General features: G+C 33.8%; 1 protein-coding gene across 3 annotated transcripts in view; it reads right to left on the bottom strand.

Moving 5' to 3' along the window:
- Nucleotides 1-18,420, bottom strand: part of Btk (tyrosine-protein kinase Btk29A) — a 73,697-nt gene extending 55,277 nt beyond the window's left edge. Inside the window, exons 1-2 of one of the 3 annotated variants that reach the window (XM_072545370.1) lie at nucleotides 18,171-18,420; nucleotides 15,172-15,355 (exon numbers count right to left, since the gene is read on the bottom strand). Coding sequence is in view for 2 of the 3 variants with exons in the window: in XM_072545367.1 (XP_072401468.1) it covers nucleotides 18,171-18,234 (64 nt within the window). In the remaining variant the exon portion in view is untranslated. Of the gene's footprint in view, nucleotides 1-15,171; nucleotides 15,356-16,433; nucleotides 16,585-18,170 lie in introns of those variants that run through there. The other 2 variants (XM_072545367.1, XM_072545369.1) reach the window with 2 other exon arrangements.
- Between the last annotated feature and the right edge of the window lie 4,761 nt (nucleotides 18,421-23,181).

The following is a 23,181-nucleotide window of genomic DNA, read 5'->3' as shown; positions in this document are numbered from 1 at the left end:
TATTGGAGAAGATGTTGCCAACTCACTAGAAGAGATAGAGTAAGGAATACTGAAATCAGAGAGCGTATGGGCATAGACATTGACATCCTGGAAACTATAGAATGCAAAAAGCTGAAATGGTACGGCCATGTAGAAAGGATGAATGATCAACGATGGCCAAAGAGAATGTTACAGTGGATCCCCACCAACCACAGGAAAAAGGGAAGACCAAGAAGATCGTGGAGACAAGAACTAAAAGGTGCAATGGAAGATAGGGGTCTACAAGATGACTGGAACGATCGCAAGCGTTGGAAGCCACTTTTAACATTACAACAAAAGAGAAATAGACTACGATGGTTAAAAGAGCATAAAGATTGGACTCAGTCGCAATGGAATTCAATATAATGGAATGACGAGTCCAGATTTGAAGTGTGTGTTGGAGACAGTAGGAGTAGCGTCATTCGCAGGAAAAATGAAGCTTTCCATCCCGACTGTCGAAAGAGAAAAGTCAAATCTCCTGCATCTGTCATGATCTGGGGCAGCATGTCGTCTAAAGGTGTGAGAAAGTTACATTTTATCGATGGGATTGTAAACACGAACAAATATTTTAAAAGAATCCCTTTTACCGATTATGGAACACCGTTTAACATCAGCGGAAGATTTTGTCTTCAACAGGACGGCGCAGGTTGCCATACCTCAAACAAGAGTTTAAAATGGATTGAAGACCATGGCATACAACTTCTGGAGTGGGTTTCTAACAGTCCCAACTTTTCCCTGATAGAGACTTTGTGGCGCGAAATGAAAAAAGTTTTTAGAAAACTTGGAAACAAGGAATTGACCGATAGGATCTTATGAAGTCTCATTCGATTTGTAATTAAAAGAGCTATAATATAAAATAATTTTTACAAAAGTTATTTCATAAATTAAAAGTGTCAAAAAATTCACATTTTTTGACTTCAATCGTTAATTTTGCACAAACTATTGGGTCAAATTTAATGTAGCCAAGCTCAAATTAAAGCTTTTTTTTATGTACTTTAATTCAATGTTTTGCAGATTTTACCCAAGATATTGATTTGATACAATAAAAATAAAAATAATCAAAAACACCGTTTTTTGCACCTAGAAAAATTATAACCAAGAGTTTAGTCATAACGCTGTGCTGGTTTTAAAAAGTCACTAATTAATACTCTAAATCATTCATTTTTGTCTCTACAGTAGTTTTGACTATACAGTAATTGGCCAAAATATTAGGCCAAGCATTAAAAATTTGCATTTTTTTTTTTAAATTAATAATTTCTATCAATATGAATGGTATTATTTTTTTCGCATAGCAACATTTAATATAGTACGGTAACATTATTGTACTATTTTAACATTGGCAACAACGCCCTATCCGCCATTTCTAGACAGGGTTGCGTCCTGTCAACTAGTGTGCATTTTATAACCTCAAATACGGCCTGTAAACATTCTAAACGGTTTTAACCTGAAATTAGCATTGCAGAGGTCTACTATTTTTTAGATTATAAACATATGCAGTAAAGTTATTGGTATAATTAAGGGTATTATACATTTTTAGATGGGGAAAAACGCTGATCTGTCACCAAAACGAGTAGGCCAGGTATTAGGACTCCTAAAAGCTGGACAAATGTCTCAAAATGAAATAGCAGCAATGGTAGGAGTATCAAGAAGTTATGTAAGGAATATAAAACAGAAAATTGCGTCTGGAGTCAGTTTGGATCCAAAGCGTAAGGGTCACAGCGGAAGACATCGTGTAACTATTCCTAGGACTGATCGCAAAATAAGAGATATTTGCCTAGTAAACAGAAAGAAACCACTGCGAATGCTTACCCAGGAGATAAGAGATGAAGGAATTTGTGTTTCAGAAAGAACAGTTGTGGAGACTTATCGAAAACAAACTGGTAGCTAGGACACCAGCTCGAAAGCCAAGGTTTACTCCGTCTATGATAAAGAAACGTTTCGAATGGGCACAAAAATACAGAAACTGGGCAGTGGAAGAGTGGAAAAAGGTATATTTGTGTTGTTTTGCTTGAATATCAATATTAAAAACTAAAAAACATGAGCATTTAAAAATTTTGTTGATTTCAGGTCTGCTTCTCAGACGAATCCGTTTTTCAAGGTTGTGACAGAAAAAACGAAGTTTGTTCGGAGACGTCCCAACGAGAAATACAAGCCCGACTGCATTGTGCCCACCATCAAACACACACCGTCACTCATGGTCTGGTCTGTGGTATCCGGCAAAGGTAGAGGCCGTCTCTACGTGGTAGAAAACACGATGAGACAAGACCAGTACCGGAAAGTACTCAATACGAGACTTTTGCCATAGCTGCAGGAATGGTTTTCATATTTATGCACGATGGTGCTCTTTGCCATAAGGCTAAGAGTATTCCAACTTATTTAAAATAAAAAAACTTAAAGTTCTTGATTGGCCAGGCAACTCGCCTGATATGAACGCTATTGAGAATGGGTGGGAACTACTGAAAAGGGAGATTGCGAAAAAAAAAAAAACATTACTAATACAAGGAAGTTACTTGAAACGCTCATATATGAGTGGAATCATAATCCTCATCTCCAGGAAACTATTCAAGCCTGTATCGAGAGCATGCCTCGACGTGTTCAAGCTTTTAACAGCTAAAGGCGGACATACAAAATATTAAATTTATCCCTACTTTGTAAAAATTATACTTTTTTAATAAATGAAAGTTTTTGTTAACTTTTTTAGTACAGTTTAATTACCTAAGAGTTAATATTCACAAAAAAGAACAAAACAGTAATTTTTTTGAAATATTATATTCCTAATCATGAGAGAAATAACTTCATATAGTAAATGTTTCCTTGCTTAGCCTAATAATTTGGCCAGGTACTGTAATGGAAAATGACAACGAGGAAGCAAAAATAGTTAAATATTTGCTAAATTCTATCGAAAGATTATTCGGAAATCTCTCTAATTATTTAGAAAAACCGTATTAGGAACCCCGTTCGAATTTCCACCAACTTACGTTTGTCATCAAGATCAATCATGTGATGGGATGAAAAACGTAAACCACTTCCAATCGATTTTCCTCTCTGTTTATAGCCCGAAGTAAAAGTAGTAGTTTTTTCTAAATAAAAACTCATAATCGTTTTAACCATTAGACCGTTCCATTCTAAAAGGTCCAAATTACTTTTCGCTTTAGAGCATCACGCATTAGATATACAATTTTTATGTGTAATAAATCTACTGAAACAAGTTTATCGATGGGAGTTATTTCAAGTGTTTATTTTACGAGGATTCGGAACGAAGTCGACCTAATGAATATGTTTTTCTAGTAGACATTAAAACGTTAAGAAAATAACTGTTAAGCATTTAAATTTTTGTTTTACTACCTAACTGTAAACAGGAGGTTTGTTCGTTTAAGCCATTAGTATATTTCTACTTTTATTAAATATATTCGCCGGTAAAATAAATACATAACTAGCAAATAGAGCAAAAAATTAAAGATACATTGGTACAGCAGTAAAAAATTCTTTTGGAAGTGGATTATATCTCTTTAGAAAATTTAATTAAAGTGTTTCAATAGACTGCCAACAATGAAAGGTTACTGATTAAGTCGAGCCTCCTTCTTATCAGTCCGTTATGATGGGCCATCAACTCTATTTTGAGTTTTGTGAGATGCTCCCAGAAGGGAGAGTTCTGTGAATTTTTTAATTTGATCAGACCACCGTGAAAAATATCTGCCTCTTGATCTTCTGCCTTTAACGATCAGTAATTCCATGCCCTCTTTCCTTCTCGTGATATGACTAAAGTACGAGGCGTGTTTTTTAAGTAAGTACCGTTTTGGAATTAAAAAAAGACGTGCAAAGATATGGCAATAATTTTATTTTTACATGAAAGCCTGTACCTTAATCTACTTTTCTACATAATTTCCGTGAATATTGAGGCACTTGTCATAACGTGGCACCAGTTTTTGAATACCCTCCTGATAAAATTCTGCCGCCTGACTTGTTAACCACTGCATCACAAATGTTTTGACTTCGTTATCGTCTTGAAGACGCTGACCGCCCAGGTGTTTCTTCAAGTGCTGGAACAAATGGTAGTCGCTGGGAGCCAGATCAGGGCTGTATGGAGGATGATCTAGAGTTTCCCATTTAAATGATTTGATGAGATCTTTGGTCTGATTAGCCACATGTGGACGGGCATTGTCATGCAGCAAAACGATACCCTTACTCAACTTGCCACGTCTTTTGTTCTGGATTGCACGACGCAGATTTTTCAATGTCTCACAATAAGACGCTGCATTGATTGTCTCATTACGAGGCAGAAACTCCACTAGCAATACTCCTTTTCTGTCCCAAAAGTGTGCACATGATTTTCCGGGCAGAAATTGTTGGCTTAAACCTTACTCTTTTGGGTGATGATGAATGTCGCCATTCCATGGATTGTTGTTTCGATTCTGGTGTGACGTAGGCCACCCACGTTTCGTCACCAGTAACAATTTGGTCTAAAAAATCTTCACCTTCACTGTGGTACCGCTCAAGGAAAGTTAATGCACTGCCTAAACGTTGGGTTTTGTGCAAATCCGTCAACATTTTTGGAACCCAACGTGAACACAATTTCCGGTAATTCAAGTTCTCGGTAACAATGCGATACAAAACACTACGAGAATACTGAGGAAAGCAGTCGGACAATGATGAAATTGTAAAGCGTCTGTTTTCTCTCACCTTTTCGTCCACTTTCTGCCCCAAATTTTTATTAACGACCGAAGGACGCCCACTCCGTTCTTCATCATGCACATTTGTGCGGCCATCTTTAAATGCTCTCACCCATTTCCTTACCATTCCATCACTCATAATGTTTTGTCCGTAAACTTCAACGATCTCACGATGAATATCGATCGGTTTTAAGGCCTTTAGCACTAAGAAATCGTATAACAGTCCGTACTTCACAATCAGCGTGACTCACGATTGTTGGAGGCATCTTAAACACTGGAGTAAACAAGTATACAATGAAGAATCAGACTGTAATGGCGTCAGTGCGTAGACAAGAGATGTAGGTACCCAGCGCTCATGCGCGGAACGCCGACCGTAGCGCTGCGGCGGCGGAATTGCAAAACGGTACTTACTTAAAAAACATGCCTCGTACCTCAGAACATTTCTGTTAAGAATATTTAGTTTTTGAAGCACATACTCATTTTACAATGTGCTGTCTATAGAATTCATAATATCCCCCTCTTTGTCACACACAGAACTTTATACAACACTTAAAACGGTGGTAACAAAAAACAGGTTTCTGTTTTTCTACTGAATAAACTCGTTTCATCCTGTTTTCTATGAAAAATGTCACAAACACCCCCAATCTAAGACTATGTGATGAAAACTTAAATCATGTAACGTCAATAAAGTTATTGGGCATGACAGAAGAAACTCTAAGCTGGAAACTTCATATAACAAATTTGATCTTATATTGTCACAAGCGTTACATATTTTAATATTAAAATACAATTTTGAATTGTTAAAGTTTTTATTTTATATTTAAAATAAAACCTTTTCACATTTAACCAATTACGATCCTGCAACTGTCAGATTTAACTAAAATGTCATGCAATAATTCTCGACATTCTTAAAATCCTACATGACGTCAAAATTAGTGACGCACTGAAAGAAGGGTTTGAGACAGACTGTATATAGTGTACTATTACACGGCGTGGAAGCTTGGACGTTAACAGTCAGCTCGTTACGACGTTTAGAGAGCTTTGAGATGTGGGTATTTCGTCGTATGCTGAAAATTCCATGGAACGACCGCGTTAGAAATGAAGAAGTTTTAAGGCGTATGAGTAGAGAACGTGAACTTAAAGAAATTATCAAGAAGCGTAAAACGTCTTATCTTGGACACGTATTTAGACACGACAGGTATAACTTCCTTCAGCTTATTATAGAAGGGAAAATAGAAGGCAGACGCGGCCCGGGTAGACGACAAATGACCTGACTGCGCAACATCAAAGATTGGACAGGATTAGACTTTCAAAGTTTAATAAGGAAAGCCCAAAATAGGGAAGACTTTGCAGAGGTCATCGCCAACCTTCGCTAAGAGGACGGCACCTAAAGAAGAAGATGTAGTATTTTTAGGTATTTTATACTTGTAAGAAGAAAGGAGGGACAACCAGAAAAATCTGGAACGTCAAATAACTGACATTGTAACTGACTGGTAAAAAGTGGGAAGAAGAAAGGGATGAAATACATACCTTAAAGACATTTTTTATGATACAAGAAAAAACTACAAATAAAAGAGAAAACTCAGAAAGGCCTGGACCAATTAAGTACTCAACATAAATAGGTAAAAAGAAAGAAAATCAGAACAAGAAATTGCATGAAATACATGAAAAAACTGTTTGATTATACACTCGCGATCATAAAATCCGGGTCATCTTGAAAATCACTGATATTTCATTTTTAACGAGCTTTATCGTAAATAATAATAACACAAATACAAACTAATGCATGTTTCTGATAATTGTTGCGGTTTCCTTTGTAACAAAGAATTCCAATAGTGCCGATTTCGCGGTAAAGTGCACACTTTGCAAAATAAACGATACCTGTAACTGCCGTTTGTTTTAAATGTCTCATTTGTGCTTCGACTTTATGTTCAAATGCAATGGACAAACGTTTATTATTGCCACCATTAGTGTTTATTAGTGCCATTATTAGTGTTAATTTTTTGCCAAAAAGCCTTTGACTGTTGTTGAAACGGCACAAATTGTTGCACTTGTGGAAGACGGTCACACTCAACAGCAAGTCGCAAGAACTGTTGGCGTAAGCCTTTCTACGGTTCAACGAGTGCTTCAACGCTTTCAGTAGGCAAGTTTGCTAACCAGACGACCTGGCTCTGGACGAAGAAGAACGACCACGCCACTAGATGACCGTTTCCTTGTGTTTTAAGCTTTACTAAACCGGACCTCAACTGCGGTTATGCATCAAAATCGTCTAGAGGAAGTACGAAATCGCAATTTTAGTGTTGCAATAGTCAGAAGAAGACTTCGTTCTTCTTGACTATCTTCTCGGGTAATGGCTATAGGACCGCCACTTCGCCGGGTGCCTCGAGTTGCCCGACTAGCTTTTGCTCGACAATACGCGCATTGGGGAATGAATTAACGATTAAAGCAAATGTTATTCTCAGATGAATCCCGTTTCTGCCTAACTGGATCCGATGGACGTGTAAGAGTTTGGAGGAGAACCGGTGAACGATTTTCACAAGCTTGCATTGCTCCAAGAATGCCATTTGGTGGAGGCTCGGTCATGGCTTGGGGAGGTGTATCTTCTGACTTCCACACAGAATTACCCTTCATCGAAAATGGGTCCCTAACTGCACGAAGGTACATTACGGAGATTCCGGAAGAACATGTTATGCCCAACCTGGCAGGGCTTGGATAAAACGCCGTTTTTATACAGGACAACGTGCGACCGCACGTTGCCAGGATCAGTATGTAATACTTAGACGAGGTTGGAATTACGAGGGTACCCTGGCCAGCTAGGTCTCCGGACCTGAATCCCTTTGAACATCTCTGGGACGATTTGAAAAAAACGTATTCAAACCCATACACCTTCTAACAACACACAGGAGCTTAAGGATCTGTTAGTGAGAGAGTGGAATAACATACCACAACATGTAATACGGAGAAAAATTGAGAGTATACCCCGTCGTCTGCAGGTTATTAGAGCAAGGGGAGGCAATACTAAGTCAGATATTAGTCATTGAAATTTCACTGATTTTTTACCACATTCTGTATTTTCCATTTTTTTTTTCGTATGTCTGTTTTAGCAACAATTTGATTTGTTTTCTGTTTTTTCAATAAAAACAATAAAAAACCATTTTTTTCTTTTAAAACAAACATTGATGACAAATAAAAAAATACATTAGCCAAAAAAAGGTTATTACTGCGCCAGAGGCAAAAATATTTAAGAAACTTGAAATTTTCAAGATGACCCGGATTTTATGATCGCGAGTGTATAAGGAAGGAAACTTATTATATTATAAAGAAAGGAAGAGCTGTCAAGAAAATACATGCCTTGATTTTTCTAGGTCAGAAATCCTTTTGGTCCTTCTTATCTTGTTCTATACAACGAACTTTGTGAAGGTATATTTGTTGTGCCAAAAAAAAATTACTATGTCTACGAATTAATAAATTGTAAAAGCTTTAATATTGTATAGATATCATTGAGTAAACACCCCAAGAAACGATGTAAACAAGACATTCGATAAAATCCTATATAAAAATAATATTTAAATTGGATAAAATCTTTAATTAATGAGTAAACTATGGAGCCAATATAATAACCATGTTGAAATATTTACTACTAAATAAATTGATAGCTTGTTTATTTTATTACAAACATGAGTTTTGGTATGGTTGGATAATAAACAGTTTTAATCACCAGCGAACATATTTAATAAAAAAAAACAAAAATAGCGAACCAAACATAACTTCCCTACATTTTCCACTGTTTCACTGAAAACATAAAATTTGTGTATTTAGAATATGCAGTTGTATAGAGCTTCTTTAGATAGTCAATCCATATATCTTTTTCTATGTCTTTGGGGTCCATTAGTTCCTTCAGCCATCTTTTTAACCTCTTTTAAAGCCCCACATTTTGTTTTGTGGACCACAAAATCATGCTCCATTTACATTGACATTAACATTTTTTCTGCACTTTCTGCAGAACCATGGAGTGTTTTAGCTTGAGAACAATTTATTTTGATTTTTCTTTCTTTTGCCTAGAACTTCCTTAGATAAATCTAACATTTGATTTAATTTTTGTGCAGCTTTCTTTGACATCATCACTTTCTATGACATATGCGTTTCTACTTTGTTCTGTTTTTTAAGCCCTTCTCTCTATTCGGATTGCCGAATATAGGCCACTCCTAATTCTCGCCATTCATCTCAGTTGTTTGTAAGACGTTGTCACATTGGTCCTGCAGTTCTTTTAATATCGTCGCTCCAGCGTATTTGCGGTCTTCCTCGTGGTCTTTTGGCTTCATATGGCCGCCAATTCCCGATTTCTTTATTCTATCGGCCATCCTTAAGACGTTCGTTATGTCCAGCCCATTTCCATTTCAGTTTAGATGCCTGTTTTTTTGTTCTATTACGAATGTCTTCATTGGTTTTATGGTCTTTGAGTGAGATACCCAGCATCTGTCGTTTCGTAGCTCTCTGAGTTGTTTTGATCTCCTCCATGTTTATTTTAGTGAATTCCAGGTTTGAGCTCCATATGTAAATACAGGTAGGATACAGGAATTAAACACTTTGGATCGCAGTCTTTGAGGTATATTTTTATTTTTAAGTACGTATGAAAGTCTTCCGAATGCTGCCCATCCCATTTTTACACGTCTGCTTATTTCGGTAATCTGATTTTCTTTCCTTACCTTGACATTTTGACCCAGATATGTATATTCATCTACGTGTTCTATCTTTGTCCCTTGGATGTTAATCATAGGTTTGTCATTAGTTTAGTTTTGTTGAAATTCATTTTCAGTTATTTTTTTAGGGATTCTGTGTGTATCTCCTCAATCATCGTATTCAGTGCATTTCACGTGTCAGCTATTAGTACTACATCATCTGCGTATCTAAGATGGTTCAAGTATCTTCCGTTAATAGGGATTCCCTTATTTTCCCAGTCAAAGATATCTTCTAGGGCAGCTGTAAATAATTTTAGATATATCGTGTCTCCTTGTCTTACGCCTCGATTGATTTTTACTGGTCTTGTTTCGATTCCATTACCCAACGTCACTATCATTTCAGCTTGTTCGTTAATATTATGTATTAATATTATGTACCTGGAGTCGATCCGGTTGTTGACTAATGCTTCTTCTATTGCCCACAGTTCTACGCTATCAAAAGCTTTTTCATAATCTATAAAAGCCAGACATAATGGGAGATTGTATTCGTTATTCTTTTCTATTAGGATTTTTAAAGTATATAGATGGTCACAGGTGCTGTACCCTTTTCTAAATGCAGCTTGTTCTACTGGTTGATATCCGTCAAATTTAATTGTTATCCTGTTTGTAATAAACTTGATAAAGGTTTTGTAAAGTTGTGAAAGAAGTGAAATTGGTCGATAATTTTTCAGGTCTGTAGTGTCTCCTTTTTTGTGTATTAGTATTGTTCTAGTAGTATTTCATTGTTTGGGTATGTTGCCTTGGAATAGACATTTATTAACCCATTTGAACCTACCGTCCTTTATAAAGGCCAGAAGGTTTCTTCTAGTACATTACAAATTTAAACTTTTCAAATGTAGATGCCGTATTAGTTTTACAATCCTAAATTATCATATTACCCATCGAATCTTATTATGAATCATTCAGTAAATAATTTCCAGTGTGTCAGGAAGTTTTTGTGTAGGAGTGATTTCAGCTACTTGAAATGGATAAAGCTAGGTAAGCTATTTCTGTTTTGTTTATAATAAGTGATGTCGGATCGTGATAAAATATAAAGTTTAGAGATGAAATAATTATTTAACGCATATATAAAAGAATTTTTGTCGGTAATAATATCATAACATGTGCTCAAAGTATCATGTTCTTTTAAAAGGCCAGTAGGACAATCGGCGTCTACAGTGTTCTGTATTACTAATAAATGTTTTTTTATTTTTCTCAGTCGTTCGTACTGGAAAAAGCCCCTTACGCTAGCGGAGCTACTTGAAGAAATAGAAAAAAGAAGATATGGACGTTCCAGATAGCATTGCAATTCTGCCTCCTGAAAATGCTAACGATGACGTTACCGATGAGGATTCGGGTGAAGAAGATAATGTTGATATTGAGGATTTACCTGGATGTCAAATTAGGGCAGAGTGTCAAGTTAATCTACCAAATCAATCTGATTCAGATGATGATAAGGCATTAGCCGACTTTGTTGAACACAAACCTAAGAAATTTAAAAAATTCAAGTACTCAAAACGAGATTTACAATCGAATTTCTCTACATGGATTCCAATTCAATCTGTAAACAATCAGCGCTCACCAGCAACGATATTTAAATTGTTTATGGCTGATATAGTTAAGCAAATTAGGGAATATAGTAATACATTATACATACATATACATACAAAAAAAATCTTTAGGTGATATATCTACGGATGAAATGTTCTGCTTCATTGGTATATTACTGCTTAGTGGTTATTGCTCTGTTGCTAGAAGAAAAATGTATTGGCAAAATTCTGATGATACAAATAATATAGTTTGTTCAGCTATATCCAGAAATCGATTTCAATATATTATGACAAACATTCACTGCAATGATAACACCCAACTGGATAAGCAAGATAAGTTCTCTAAAATGAGGCCAATCTTCGAATCTCTGAACAAAAAATTCTTCGAATATGCTCCAATAGAAGAAAACCACAGTATACATGAAGCTATGGTGCCCTATGTTGGACGCCATCGTTGCAAACAATTCATCCGTGGAAAGCCCATTCGCTGGGGCTACAAGTTTTGGGTTGGAGCAACAAGACTTGGATATATCATTTATTTTTATCCATATCAGGGAGAGGGAGCATCTTCAACTCTACCACCAAAATATAGTCATTTAGGTTTAGGGTCATGTGTTGTTCTCAAATACGCCGATGTTTTACAGAAGATGCCATTTGCGCCATTTCATTTGTTTTTTGATAACTACTTCACATCTTTGTCTCTCCTGAAAGAATTGAAGTTCAGAAACATAAAAGGTACAGGTACCATAAGAGTAAATAGAATTCCAGAATGTCCCCTAAAAACAATAAAAGAGATGAAAAAACTGGAGAGAGGTGCTTTTGATTATTCCATGGTAGATGATGATAGTATAATATGTAATTGGAATGATAATAGTGTCGTTACTTTTGCATCGAACGTGTCTTCAGTTTTCTCTCTAAATAAAGTAAAACGATTTTCACAATCCGAGAAGAAGCATATATACATAAATCAACCTAAGCCCATACAGCAGTACAACGAAAACATGGGTGGAGTTGACAGAAGCGACCAGAATATTGCTCAGTAATAGAGGAAAAAAGTGGTATCTTCCTTTGATATCCCATTGTGTTGATATGGCAGTTCAGAATGCATACCACTTGCAAAAACAGGATGGCGGAAAACTTGACCAGTTAGCATTCCGAAGGGCTATTGCAGTTGAGCTGTTAGAAACGCACAAGCGAACCACCAAGAGGGGACCTTCAAAAGCGCCAAGCAATCAACGGGAACACTCACGTTATGATAGGTTGGATCATTTAGTAACCTATCAAGAACAGCAACGAAGATGCGTACACTGCCATAAAAAAAAATTTTTTTGTCATAAGTGTAATGTTGTCCTTCATCCTAAAGAATGCTTTTATAATTATCACACTCAATGAATTTAAATTGTACTTGCTAATAAATAAATATTTTTAACAAAAAAAATTTTTCATTTAAAGTAACTTATAGTCCTACTGTCCTTTTAAAAGAACACCAAATTGTGGCCAATCTGGAGGTCGGATATTTTTTTGTTTATATTTCCCTGACTTTTGAAGCCTTTTTAATCACTACTCAATGTATACATTCAGGTTTAAACAAAAAAAAAGTTTCAGGACTAAATGGGTTAAATAGTATTTTTAGATATGTGGTGGCTTCTCCGCCTTCCTTCAGCATTTCTGCTAGGATTCCATCGCTTCTAGGAACTTTATTCCTTTTTATTTCTTTTACTGCTCTTTCTATTTCTTCGTGGCTTATTTCGAGCATCACTTCTGAGTTGACATTTGTTATCTGCCTTTTCAAGATCTGCTTTGAGGAGTTATGGGGATCGTTTCTGGAACGATACAGATCGGCGTAGAACTTTTCAATTGAGTTTGCTATATCAGATTTACTTTTTTCTAGTTGTCCTTGTTCATTTTTAATGGTTATGTTTTTTTTTCCTAGTTTCGGTTTGCTGCATTTGAGACTTCGGTTTTTCTCTATGACTTGTTCTATAGTCTTCTTGATGTTTTTTAATGTCCTCTTTTATCTGTTTTCTTATTACTCGTTTAAATTCTTTAAATTCTGCAGTGTCTCTTTTGTTTTGTCTCAGAAGATCTTTTCTTTGTTTCAACATGTTTTGTGATTCTATACTTGTTTTGGATTTTCGTTGTGGTTGCCACTTCTGAGCGTGCATTTAATAGTTCTTTTGTTATGACTTCATGCTAAGTTTATCTAGATTTAATAGTTTTGCGGGTTTTAACTTGCTTTCATATTGTTCTGTATTAGATTTTAGTTTATCTGTGTTTATATTCCAAGTTTTTCTAAACCAAGTTTTATTTCTATTTTTATTGTTTTATCTCTAATTTTGCTCTAACCATTCGGTGATCGCTACTTACTGACGCCGTATTTATTACTGTTACGTCCTGTATGATATCTTTGTTTTGTTACACAGTATGTATTCTATTTCGTTCCGAGTTTTTCGTCTGGGGATACCCACGTACACTTTCTTTGAGGTTTTTTCTTATAGAATGTGTTCATTGCATAGTATTTGTGGGCTTGTAGGAAGTTAACCAAGGTTTCTCCTCTCTCATTTCTAACTCCAGAGCCGAATTGTCTTATATAGTTTTCGGTTTTTTCAAGTCGTTGTCCGATCTTAGCGTTGAAGTCTCCTATTATCATCGTATACGTGCTGTGATAATTCGTGCTAGTTTCTGCAATTGTCTCATATAATTCGTCTATCTCTTCATCGGGATTTGCTGCGGTTGGAGCCTATACTTGAATAATTTTCAGGGAGATGTTCTCGTTTACATTTAGCCTAATCATGGCAATTCTTTCAGATATTCCTACGAATTGCTCTACTTTATGTGCATATTTCTTGGAAATTAGAAATCCTACGCCATCTAGGGTTTGTTCTTCTAGCCCTTTGTAATATGGGACGTTACCGGACTCTAGTGTTATGCACTCTTTCCCTTTTCTTTTTAAATATGCTAGACCAATTATGTCCCATTTTAAGTCCTAGATGTCTTCTTCGAATTCGTAGACTTTTTCATCATATAAGGACCTTATATTTAGAGTTGCGATGTTCAATCGTGTGGTTTTTAGGGATTTCTTGCTTCTCCCAGATTTCATGAAGCTGTCCTTTTTTTCCAAAGGAGTGGGATTTGCCATTAATGTATGGTCTACCCATCTGGGGACCCATTTCTTTTATTTTAGATATCGCCGTACTCCTGTTAGGTTTTTTTGCTTTAAAACAAACATGCTGGCTAGACGGGTTGGTGAGTGATTTTATACAATCCCTAAAATCAAGGGATTACCACTTCCGCCATCCACACCGTACCAAAGGTATTTTTCTCTGCTGTGGCTGCCGTTGTGGACTTCATCCGTGACCCTGGACAAGGGACCCTAAGCAGGTATTAGTTTCCCAGGTCAGGAAACACCTGGAATCTACGAAGGGCAGGGATTGATTCATTTTCCCTGATAGGACTATCCAAAGGAGTTCATACCCGCTACATTTGTTGTTATGTGTTTTGAATTAGATCCCAGTTGAATTATCCTGCTAGCTTCCATTAATTTAAAGATTTTAAGAATTAAACAAGTCACATATTTAGTATATGTTAAGAGAACTTTGCAAGCTAAAAGAGGGACATCTCTTACTTATTTAGTATTATTAATATTGTATTTGTTGTAGTAGACCAGATGTAAGGTTTAAGTAGATGTGCTTTTATATAATCACTACACACCAGTAAATATTTTTTAATTTAAACATTTTTTATTGACTATAAATTAACTTAAAATTAACAGCAGCGGAAAGAAAATAAAAAGGTTATATGTATGTATTAAGTTTGAACTCGAATGCCTGCTTTGGTAACTTTTATAGTCCTTAAGCACCCTCGCGTTTTCAAATAAAATTTGCATAAACAAATATATCTATGCATATGGGCATATTAGTTCAATATACATTTAATATTCAGGATTATTCACTTAGCTATGATAGAATTGATAGTACTATGATGACTTACTCACTAATGACGTGCTACAGAACTTATGCTAAAAAATTCTTAACAATTCATGCAACAACATCATGCTCAACGAAATAAAAACTAATAAAAAAAGTGGGAACAGAAAAATATTGATAATAACAGACAATTTAAACAAAAATGGAGATTACAACATACTCAAACATAGGAAAACAATAGAAAAGAATATAAAACAAAGCATACAGAATACAATTATAGATCGCTTACTGTTCACACCACCTGCAAACACCAGGCTCAATCCGCAGAAGATTTTAGCCACTAAAATGGCTATTTTGCCCCTTATATATTCCAGTGAACGTAGAATATTTCGCAGGGACTACTGACTAAATTCTAGAGGTTAATTCCAAGATATTGTCGACATCTACACCCACAATAGACAAGGCTTCCTCTGCTTAAATATTATGAAAATACAAAAATTATTAACAATAAGAAACAAATTTACATTGTGAGAATAAAATTATTTGTTGTACTTAATTATGATTCTTTCCAGGCAATAGACAAAATTCATTTCTAGTCAATAGACAAAAAACAGTAGAAACGATGGGGAAAACCAACCAAAGAAAGTCAATATCCCCAAAAAGTTATTATTCTTACTGATTACTTGATTGCTTGAATATCTGATGTATAACTATTGAGTTCTATTGTGACAGTGATTAGAGGAAAAAGAGCCTTGTTAAAAAATACTACTTGTTGCGCAGCAAAATCAGACTATTGGGATACAAATTGTTCAACCACCAACTGCACTCACAAGATTTGGTCCCATGTATCTATGCCATGCTCCCAAACTTAAAACAACTAAACAGGAAACACTGTTTAGCAACAAACAATAAGGTCATAGACGAAACTTAACATTATTTTGAAAATCTCAAGCAAAACTGCTTTTAGGAAGGTCAAAATGGAGATAATATTAAAAAATGTATATTCAATTCCGTTGCCTTATTTCTAGATGAACTATTGTGACAAAAAAAGTCACTAAACACAACAGATTCCCTCAATGCAAATGATATCAATAAAATAAAAGTTCAACAATCATAACATATAAGTTATGCAGTATCCTCAAGAATTAAAAGAAAACATAAACAAAATTGTAATAAAAAAGGCAAAAGAATCCAAAAAGACCTAAAGATAATAATAAAAAAACAAAATACTTTAGATAGGTAACCATATTTGCAAACTTATTCATATCTAGGTCAAAAAGTCCTATTAAAAAAAAGGAACAATGTAAAGAAAAACTTTATTGACACATCTGTGACTATACATACATACAAAATTCTTAGCAACACAAAAAGTGATATATTAATACAACAATAAAATTAGTAGCCACATAGGCAGCACAAATACTGAACACAACAAATAAATATAGAGAATCACCCACAACCACAAACAAAAACTAACTAAAATATCATTTTTTTTATTAACAACTCCACTAATATCCCTCATTTGCTGACAAAAAATGACAAATTACATACCATCTGTGAAACCAAAGATACTAAACATACTGCACAAATATTTCTTCTGAATAATTTGGTTCTTTATTTCATTTGAAATAAAAGAAATATTAAACTTTCTCTAATTAGTAATTATAAATAATGTATGGGTCTGTTACATCAGGTAGTGTTTTAAAGGTCAATGTCTAGTGGATCTATAAGAATGGTACATATTTGGAGTGTCCTCAAAATAAAATTTGTTGTTATCAGCAGGACAAAAAATGTAAAAAAATTTATGCAAAAAAATATTTAAAAAAAGTGATCTTTTTATAGATTCTTATAAATATTAAGTAAATATTTGACCTACAATCTAATAAAATCCTAGAACAGGATTTAAAATATAGACACAAAAGTTATAGAGCTGATTTGGATATGTTTCATCCTTGGAAGAACTATTTTAGTTAAGAAAAGAGGAACAAACTTATGACTGAAACTTAAATAAAAATGGAGAAGGTCTCAAAACACAAAAGCTAGAGATAAGAAAGCAAATCAATGATTTTATACATTTTTATAAGTCCTATAGTACTCAGATTTTAAGAAAATGATGGAACAAGTACAAAAAAATATGGAGAAAAACTACAGTGTGAATATGAACATGTTTCATCCCTGGAAAAAGTTTTTTTTGTAAGAATATACATATTTAGAACTCCTAAAGTAGATATTAAACGTAGGATGCAACAAAATCCTAGAAAAACCTCCAGAAAAAATCAAGAAAAAGACACAGATCTAATGTCAAATATTTCACCTGTAGGAGAGATGTTTCAGTTAAGAAATATGAATTAAGTAAAGACTGAGGTGGATGGTGGAAGTCTAAAAACACAGAAGTTAGCAATAAGACATCAAATTCATATTTTTATACAAGTTCTAAAGTACATATTAAGCCTAAGATCTAACAAAATCATAGAGCAAATACAAAAACATCCATAAAAGGCTACAGCTTTTCCTGGATACCTAATATGAACTGGAAAAGGTGTTTCATGACTGGAAAAGGTGTTTTAATTAAGGAAGAAAGGACTAAGTAATGGCTAAAGGAGAGGAAACAATGGTGAATGTCTAAAAACACAGACGCTAGACATAAGACACCAAATAAATGTTTTTATACAGTTTTACAAGGTCCAAGGTCTAAATATATTTGGACTAAGATGAAAGACAACGAAAGAAATAGTAAAAAAAAAGAAAAAGCTACAAAGCTGATATTTTCAAAAAAAGAAATTTGTAGGATTTTGTACACCAAAGGAGAAAAACAACTAAGTAGACTTTGCCTAAAGTAATATAAACACAGGCATAGATATATCCTGCAACTGCCAATAATTGAACAGAACTTCCTGATTGAAAAAGTATATAATGAAATAAAAACAGAACTACTGGAGAGTACATTAGCACCTAAAACTCGTAATATTCTGATTTTTAGATAATATCTAAGCATAAAAACTAGCTTGTCTACAGGAGTATTTGTTTCATTAGTATGCAAAGAACAATCCACCAATAATTTTTAATTAAGTCCATGACCTGTGGACTTATATTACCACTACTTTGAACACGGAATGAGAATATTAAATAAATAAAGTGTTCATAGAAGTACTAACAATAATATATTTAAAAGACGAACTATATCTAAAACATTTTGAATTAAAATTCACTACTGTAGACCAAATTTCTTATATTCTAATAGGAGTTTCTTTAAATAATCTGCAATAATTTGTCAAAAACAGCACTTACCAGATGATTTTCGTTGTAGTTTTGGAAAAAGTGGAGTTTTTTTCATGTAGATTGAATATAGCATATCGTTATCTTTTACACTGTCACTAAAATATTTTTCTCTGGTGATTCCATATAGGTTATAATAAAAATAAAAGTTTTGTATATCATATTAAGTAAATCAGCAAATTCCTGATCGCACAAATTATTTAAAATAAACGAACTCTCTTTTAATAATCGCGTTTTCCTATAAAAACGGGGTAGGTACGTACACCTCATTCAAATTCGACGTGCAGTAAAAGTAAACAAAACCAGGCTATGCTACGTAAGACTCCATAGGCGTGCGGTTTTGCTTTCATATTTCCTATCAAATTAATAAAACAGTATGTACAATTAAAGATTTGTTTACTATGAACAACGAAGATAAAATATACAATGTTAGTATTATTTTCAAGGAAATTCAAAATTAGCTTCACTACTGTAAAATAAAAAGAAACTTATGGTTTGACAAAAATAATAAAGCAGTAATTGCAACGTTGTTTTGACACTTAAACGATCGAAATCGAAACATCAAATACACTTATTTTTTAAAGTAAATTGTGTGTTAGTTCGCCTCAAAAGAAGTAACTTATTATTATGTTTTCAGTTTTTATTTGAAAAACAATAAAACTCACGTGATCCAGATTACAAATGTTACCAGAAATTGAAATCTCATTTTACATAAATTTCGTAAATTTGAATACAGATATACTTTAACTTAAAATGTTTTCATAAATGTAAATTTTGTATTAAAAAAAAAATAAGGTGCACTTGAAGAAGTGCCGCCAGAAGTAAAAACTTCTTAAATTGCGTTGAAATTATGATTATTAATATCTAAGAGCTTCCGGTTTAAACGGCGCTGCCAGTCATGAACTGAGCTCTTAATCGCACCCCATTCGTTTTTTAAGGAAAACGAAGTTTCAAACAAAAACCTATGCAAATGTCCGAGAAAATCATTCGTCAAACATTCTACATATCTGACTAATAAATAAAACAAAAAACTCACAGTGTAAATTAATATTTTATTCATAATCAGAGTCTGACGTGCTGCTCTCATTAACTACGTTAATTATCAGTGGTTCAACTTGAGTCTCAATGATATTGTCAAGATCCCACATCTTTTGTTCGACTTTTTGCTGAACATGCTGTATACATTTTTGCCATTTGGCAGATGTAATACGCGTAATTCCTTCATGAAAAAGATTTTTCATATCTGAAAATTTAAACGTAGTATTCTTCTCTGCAATATAATTTTTTAAGTCTGCCCAAATTAACTCAATCGGATTAAGCTCGCAGTGGTATGGCGGAAGTCTCAATACTATTTGATTTTTTTCTTTAGCTATTTCATCTACAATATACTTAGTATATTCTTTTTTATGGTTATTTACAATAGCCAAAAGCTCGACTTTTAGAAGCGAGTTGTCAAAATTTATATTTTTTGATCGTAGCCAATTTTGAATGTCCGCTTTCTTCGACGCGGTTGTCGGTATTTTTTCCACTCTTCTTGAGTGGTACGGTGCATTGTCTAAAACAATAACTGAATTTTTGTCTAATTTTTCTAATATCGAAAAGAACCACTTTTCAAATGGCTCGCCAATCATCTCTTCATGATAGTCGCAAGATTTTTTTGACTCAAAAGCCCATAAGGCATCAGGAACAAACCCGTCCTCACTACCAATGTGACAAATGATCAACCTATTTCCTTTACCTAAAAATAAAGCGATTTTTAATTTACTTTTGAACTGGAAATTAACTACTATAAATGCAAGACATTTATCCCCATGTGTAGTGCCATTTTGGTAGTCGCTATGTTTTTTTCTATCTTAATATATTCGTTATATACTCCCCGTTTAATAAATATCGACAACCGAGTTGAAGAAAGCGGATATTCAAAAGTGGCTGCGATCAAAAGTTTTGACAATTCTGTTCTAAAAGTCGAGCTTTTGACTATTGTGAATAAACATAAAAAAATACACTATTGTAAGCATATTGTAGATGAAATGGGTAAAGAAAAAAGAAGGTATTCACAGGCACTCGAGGTAGATTCTGAGTAAAATATTACCTAAGTTACACTTTGAGTTTTTTGTTTTATTTATTACTCAGATATGTTGAATGTTTTTATTTTTGACAAGATTTTTCTGACCTTTGCATAGGTTTTTGCTTTGAAATTTCGTTTTCCTTAAAAAAACGAATGGAGTGCCATTAAGAGCTCAGTTCACGAGTGGCAACTCCGTTTCAACCTTAAATATTACGTTTAATTTTAAAACATTTTTACACATTTAATGTAATTGTATTTTAATTCCGTGCATTACAATAACGGATTCACGTTATTATGTTGTTGGAAAACCTCATTCTAACATATTTATTCAGTTATTTACAGTTCTGTTATTCCTGTGAATGACTTATGCTACGATGTCTACTTCATATTTTCATATGTATTTCATAATACAGGAAAATGTAGGTTTATACATCGTTAAAATCATGATGTGGGAGTGCCCCTCGTAACAATCATACTGTTGACGGTTTATTTATACTTACTGCTGCTCTATCTTGTATTTAGTGTAGAAATGTTTAGAAAGGTTTTCGAAGCCCCGCCCATGGTAACGTCAGAGGTGAGATAGTCCATTAATAAACACAACTGACCGTTTCCACTAAACAGACTCGAGTTTCAAAAACTCGGGACTCGAAAAACAAAACGAACTGTTTCAAAACACGCCAGTCTTTAGTAAAGTTTGTGAAAAGTTGCTATTTTGTTTTATTGGATACGAGTTTGTGTTTTGTTTTGTTTTTATTTTGTCCGTTTGGTGGGAAACCGCCATTAGATATTACATTTAATTTTAAAACAATTTTTACATATTTAATTTAATTTTATTAATTCAATGCATTACAATAACGAATTCGCATATTATGTTGTTGGAAAACCTCATTCTAACATTTATTAATTTAATTTTATCTTTGTTATTCTTCTGATCATAAAATATAAATGATAACATTTATTATAAATATAAATGAATAAATTCAAGCACTGTAATTCCCTGACGCACGCCCCTGGCTAAAATATTATCACTAGAACAACAGTGGTCCAATTAAGTTATAGCAATTCTTCCGCGTACAAGGACTACTAAATGATATGGTATGCTGAGTTTCGTATACGATGTCTATTTATATAGTTTATGAGGTGGATATTATGTACGTTTATACATTGTAAATCATGATTTGGGAGTGCTCCTCGTAATATTCATAATGTTGATAACGTGTGTTGGTTTGTTTACTGTTACTGCATCTTTAAGATAAATTTGGTTTAGATATATCGATCTCTTTTGTATTCTTAAGGGCTGGAACACAGTAGATAACTAGCTTAGTTTGCAGCTTCGCTGTCATTGGATATTTTTGGAATTAACAATTGTCATTTGTCAATTAGACAGATGACAAATGCTACTTCTGCAATACCAGGTAATTTTGACAACATACACCTGTTCTACCAATCACAACACCACAACAAGTGCAAAGTATTAGTCGATTGGTCAAATATTTGTATCAATGTCAAAATGATGTTGACAGAACTGTAAAATAAATGTTTGATTAAATTTCAAAATAACAGTAATAACCAACCACAATAACTATCAACAATAATTGAACATATATATTTATTGTACAGAATAATGGATAAAGAAAATGATAAAAAACGAGCTGCAGGTAAAGAAGAACCTAATAAACAGGTAATTTTACGATTGCATGCTGAACTAACTCGACTTACTGCACAAGTACAGTCTTCAGTACAAGATGTGTTAACATTAACAGGAAACTTAGCTCCAAAATATGATAATGGGGTAGAAGTAGAAGAAATAGATGTCACTATATCTGAAGCAACAGATCAGAATAATGCCAAAATTGAAGATGTTTCAACTAAAAATGTGGTTGTAAAACAGCAACAAGTGGATAAAAGTGAAAACAAAGTAGATTCTCAATCACAAAATGTCTTAATGGAAGAGAAGGTTTCACTTACTGAGGAAGCAGTAGAAATGGAAGATTCATATGCCAAAATGTCAGCTGGAAAAGAAGCAGCCAAAATGATAGCTGAAATAAAGAGAACAGCCAGTGAACTAACACCAATGTTACAAACAATGAAAAAGTATGATCACAATCAGGAATTTGATGTAAAACTTGTGGAACAGCAACTAACCAAATGTAGGGAACAACAAAAGGTAGAATTGCTTGAAGTAGAAAACCTTTTGACAGCAACATACTCCCTCTTTGAAAAACTGGGTACTGAATTTACTTTAGACTCAAGAGTCCAAGATTCGCTAGCTTTTAGTGATTTTATGGATGAAAATATGGACTTGGCCACATCATCTCCATTATAGCTAGTTAGTGTAAAAAAGTATTTTGAGTAATAAAAGCAATTTGTGATATATCTCTTCTTTGTTTAAGTGCTATATTTAAAATGATCAATAAAGTCTTCTTATATTTACATTATTTGATTGTTAAATATTTGTATCATAGTAAGGTAAGTGTTGATACGATTAATAGTTTGTTTTGTCAAGTAAAAATGTATTATACCTCTTTTCCAACATTATTTTCGTGACAAACACTTCATAAAGTGTTAACAGGGTGTTGGCTATGAATTTTTCTCATTTTATGTACAATTTCATCAATTGTTTAACTTTATTTTGGGGCTAATATTTCAGAAATGTGGTCTTGTTTTTCTTTGATCTATACTTCTGTTTTTATGGCATTCTCTTTTGCTTATATTACAATTATTGAATCATACAGTCATTGTTTCTGTTTTGTTCTCAATGATTGGATTATAATGTCATCTAAATGGCTATTATGTATTTGTTTTAATGCCCACCACATAGAAAATCAATTACACAATTGTTTCATTTTTCTTTTTATTCCTGAAGTGATATTAAGTCATTTAATTGTACTTTTTAGTTTAGTGCTTAGGTAATTTTTTTATTCATTCTTTTTAGGTTAAGATGAAACACCAGTA

Source organism: Diabrotica undecimpunctata, chromosome 9 (genome assembly GCF_040954645.1).
Source record: "Diabrotica undecimpunctata isolate CICGRU chromosome 9, icDiaUnde3, whole genome shotgun sequence".
In the NCBI taxonomy this organism is placed as follows: Eukaryota; Metazoa; Arthropoda; class Insecta; order Coleoptera; family Chrysomelidae; genus Diabrotica; species Diabrotica undecimpunctata.
This window is presented reverse-complemented; position numbering and strand designations above follow the sequence as displayed.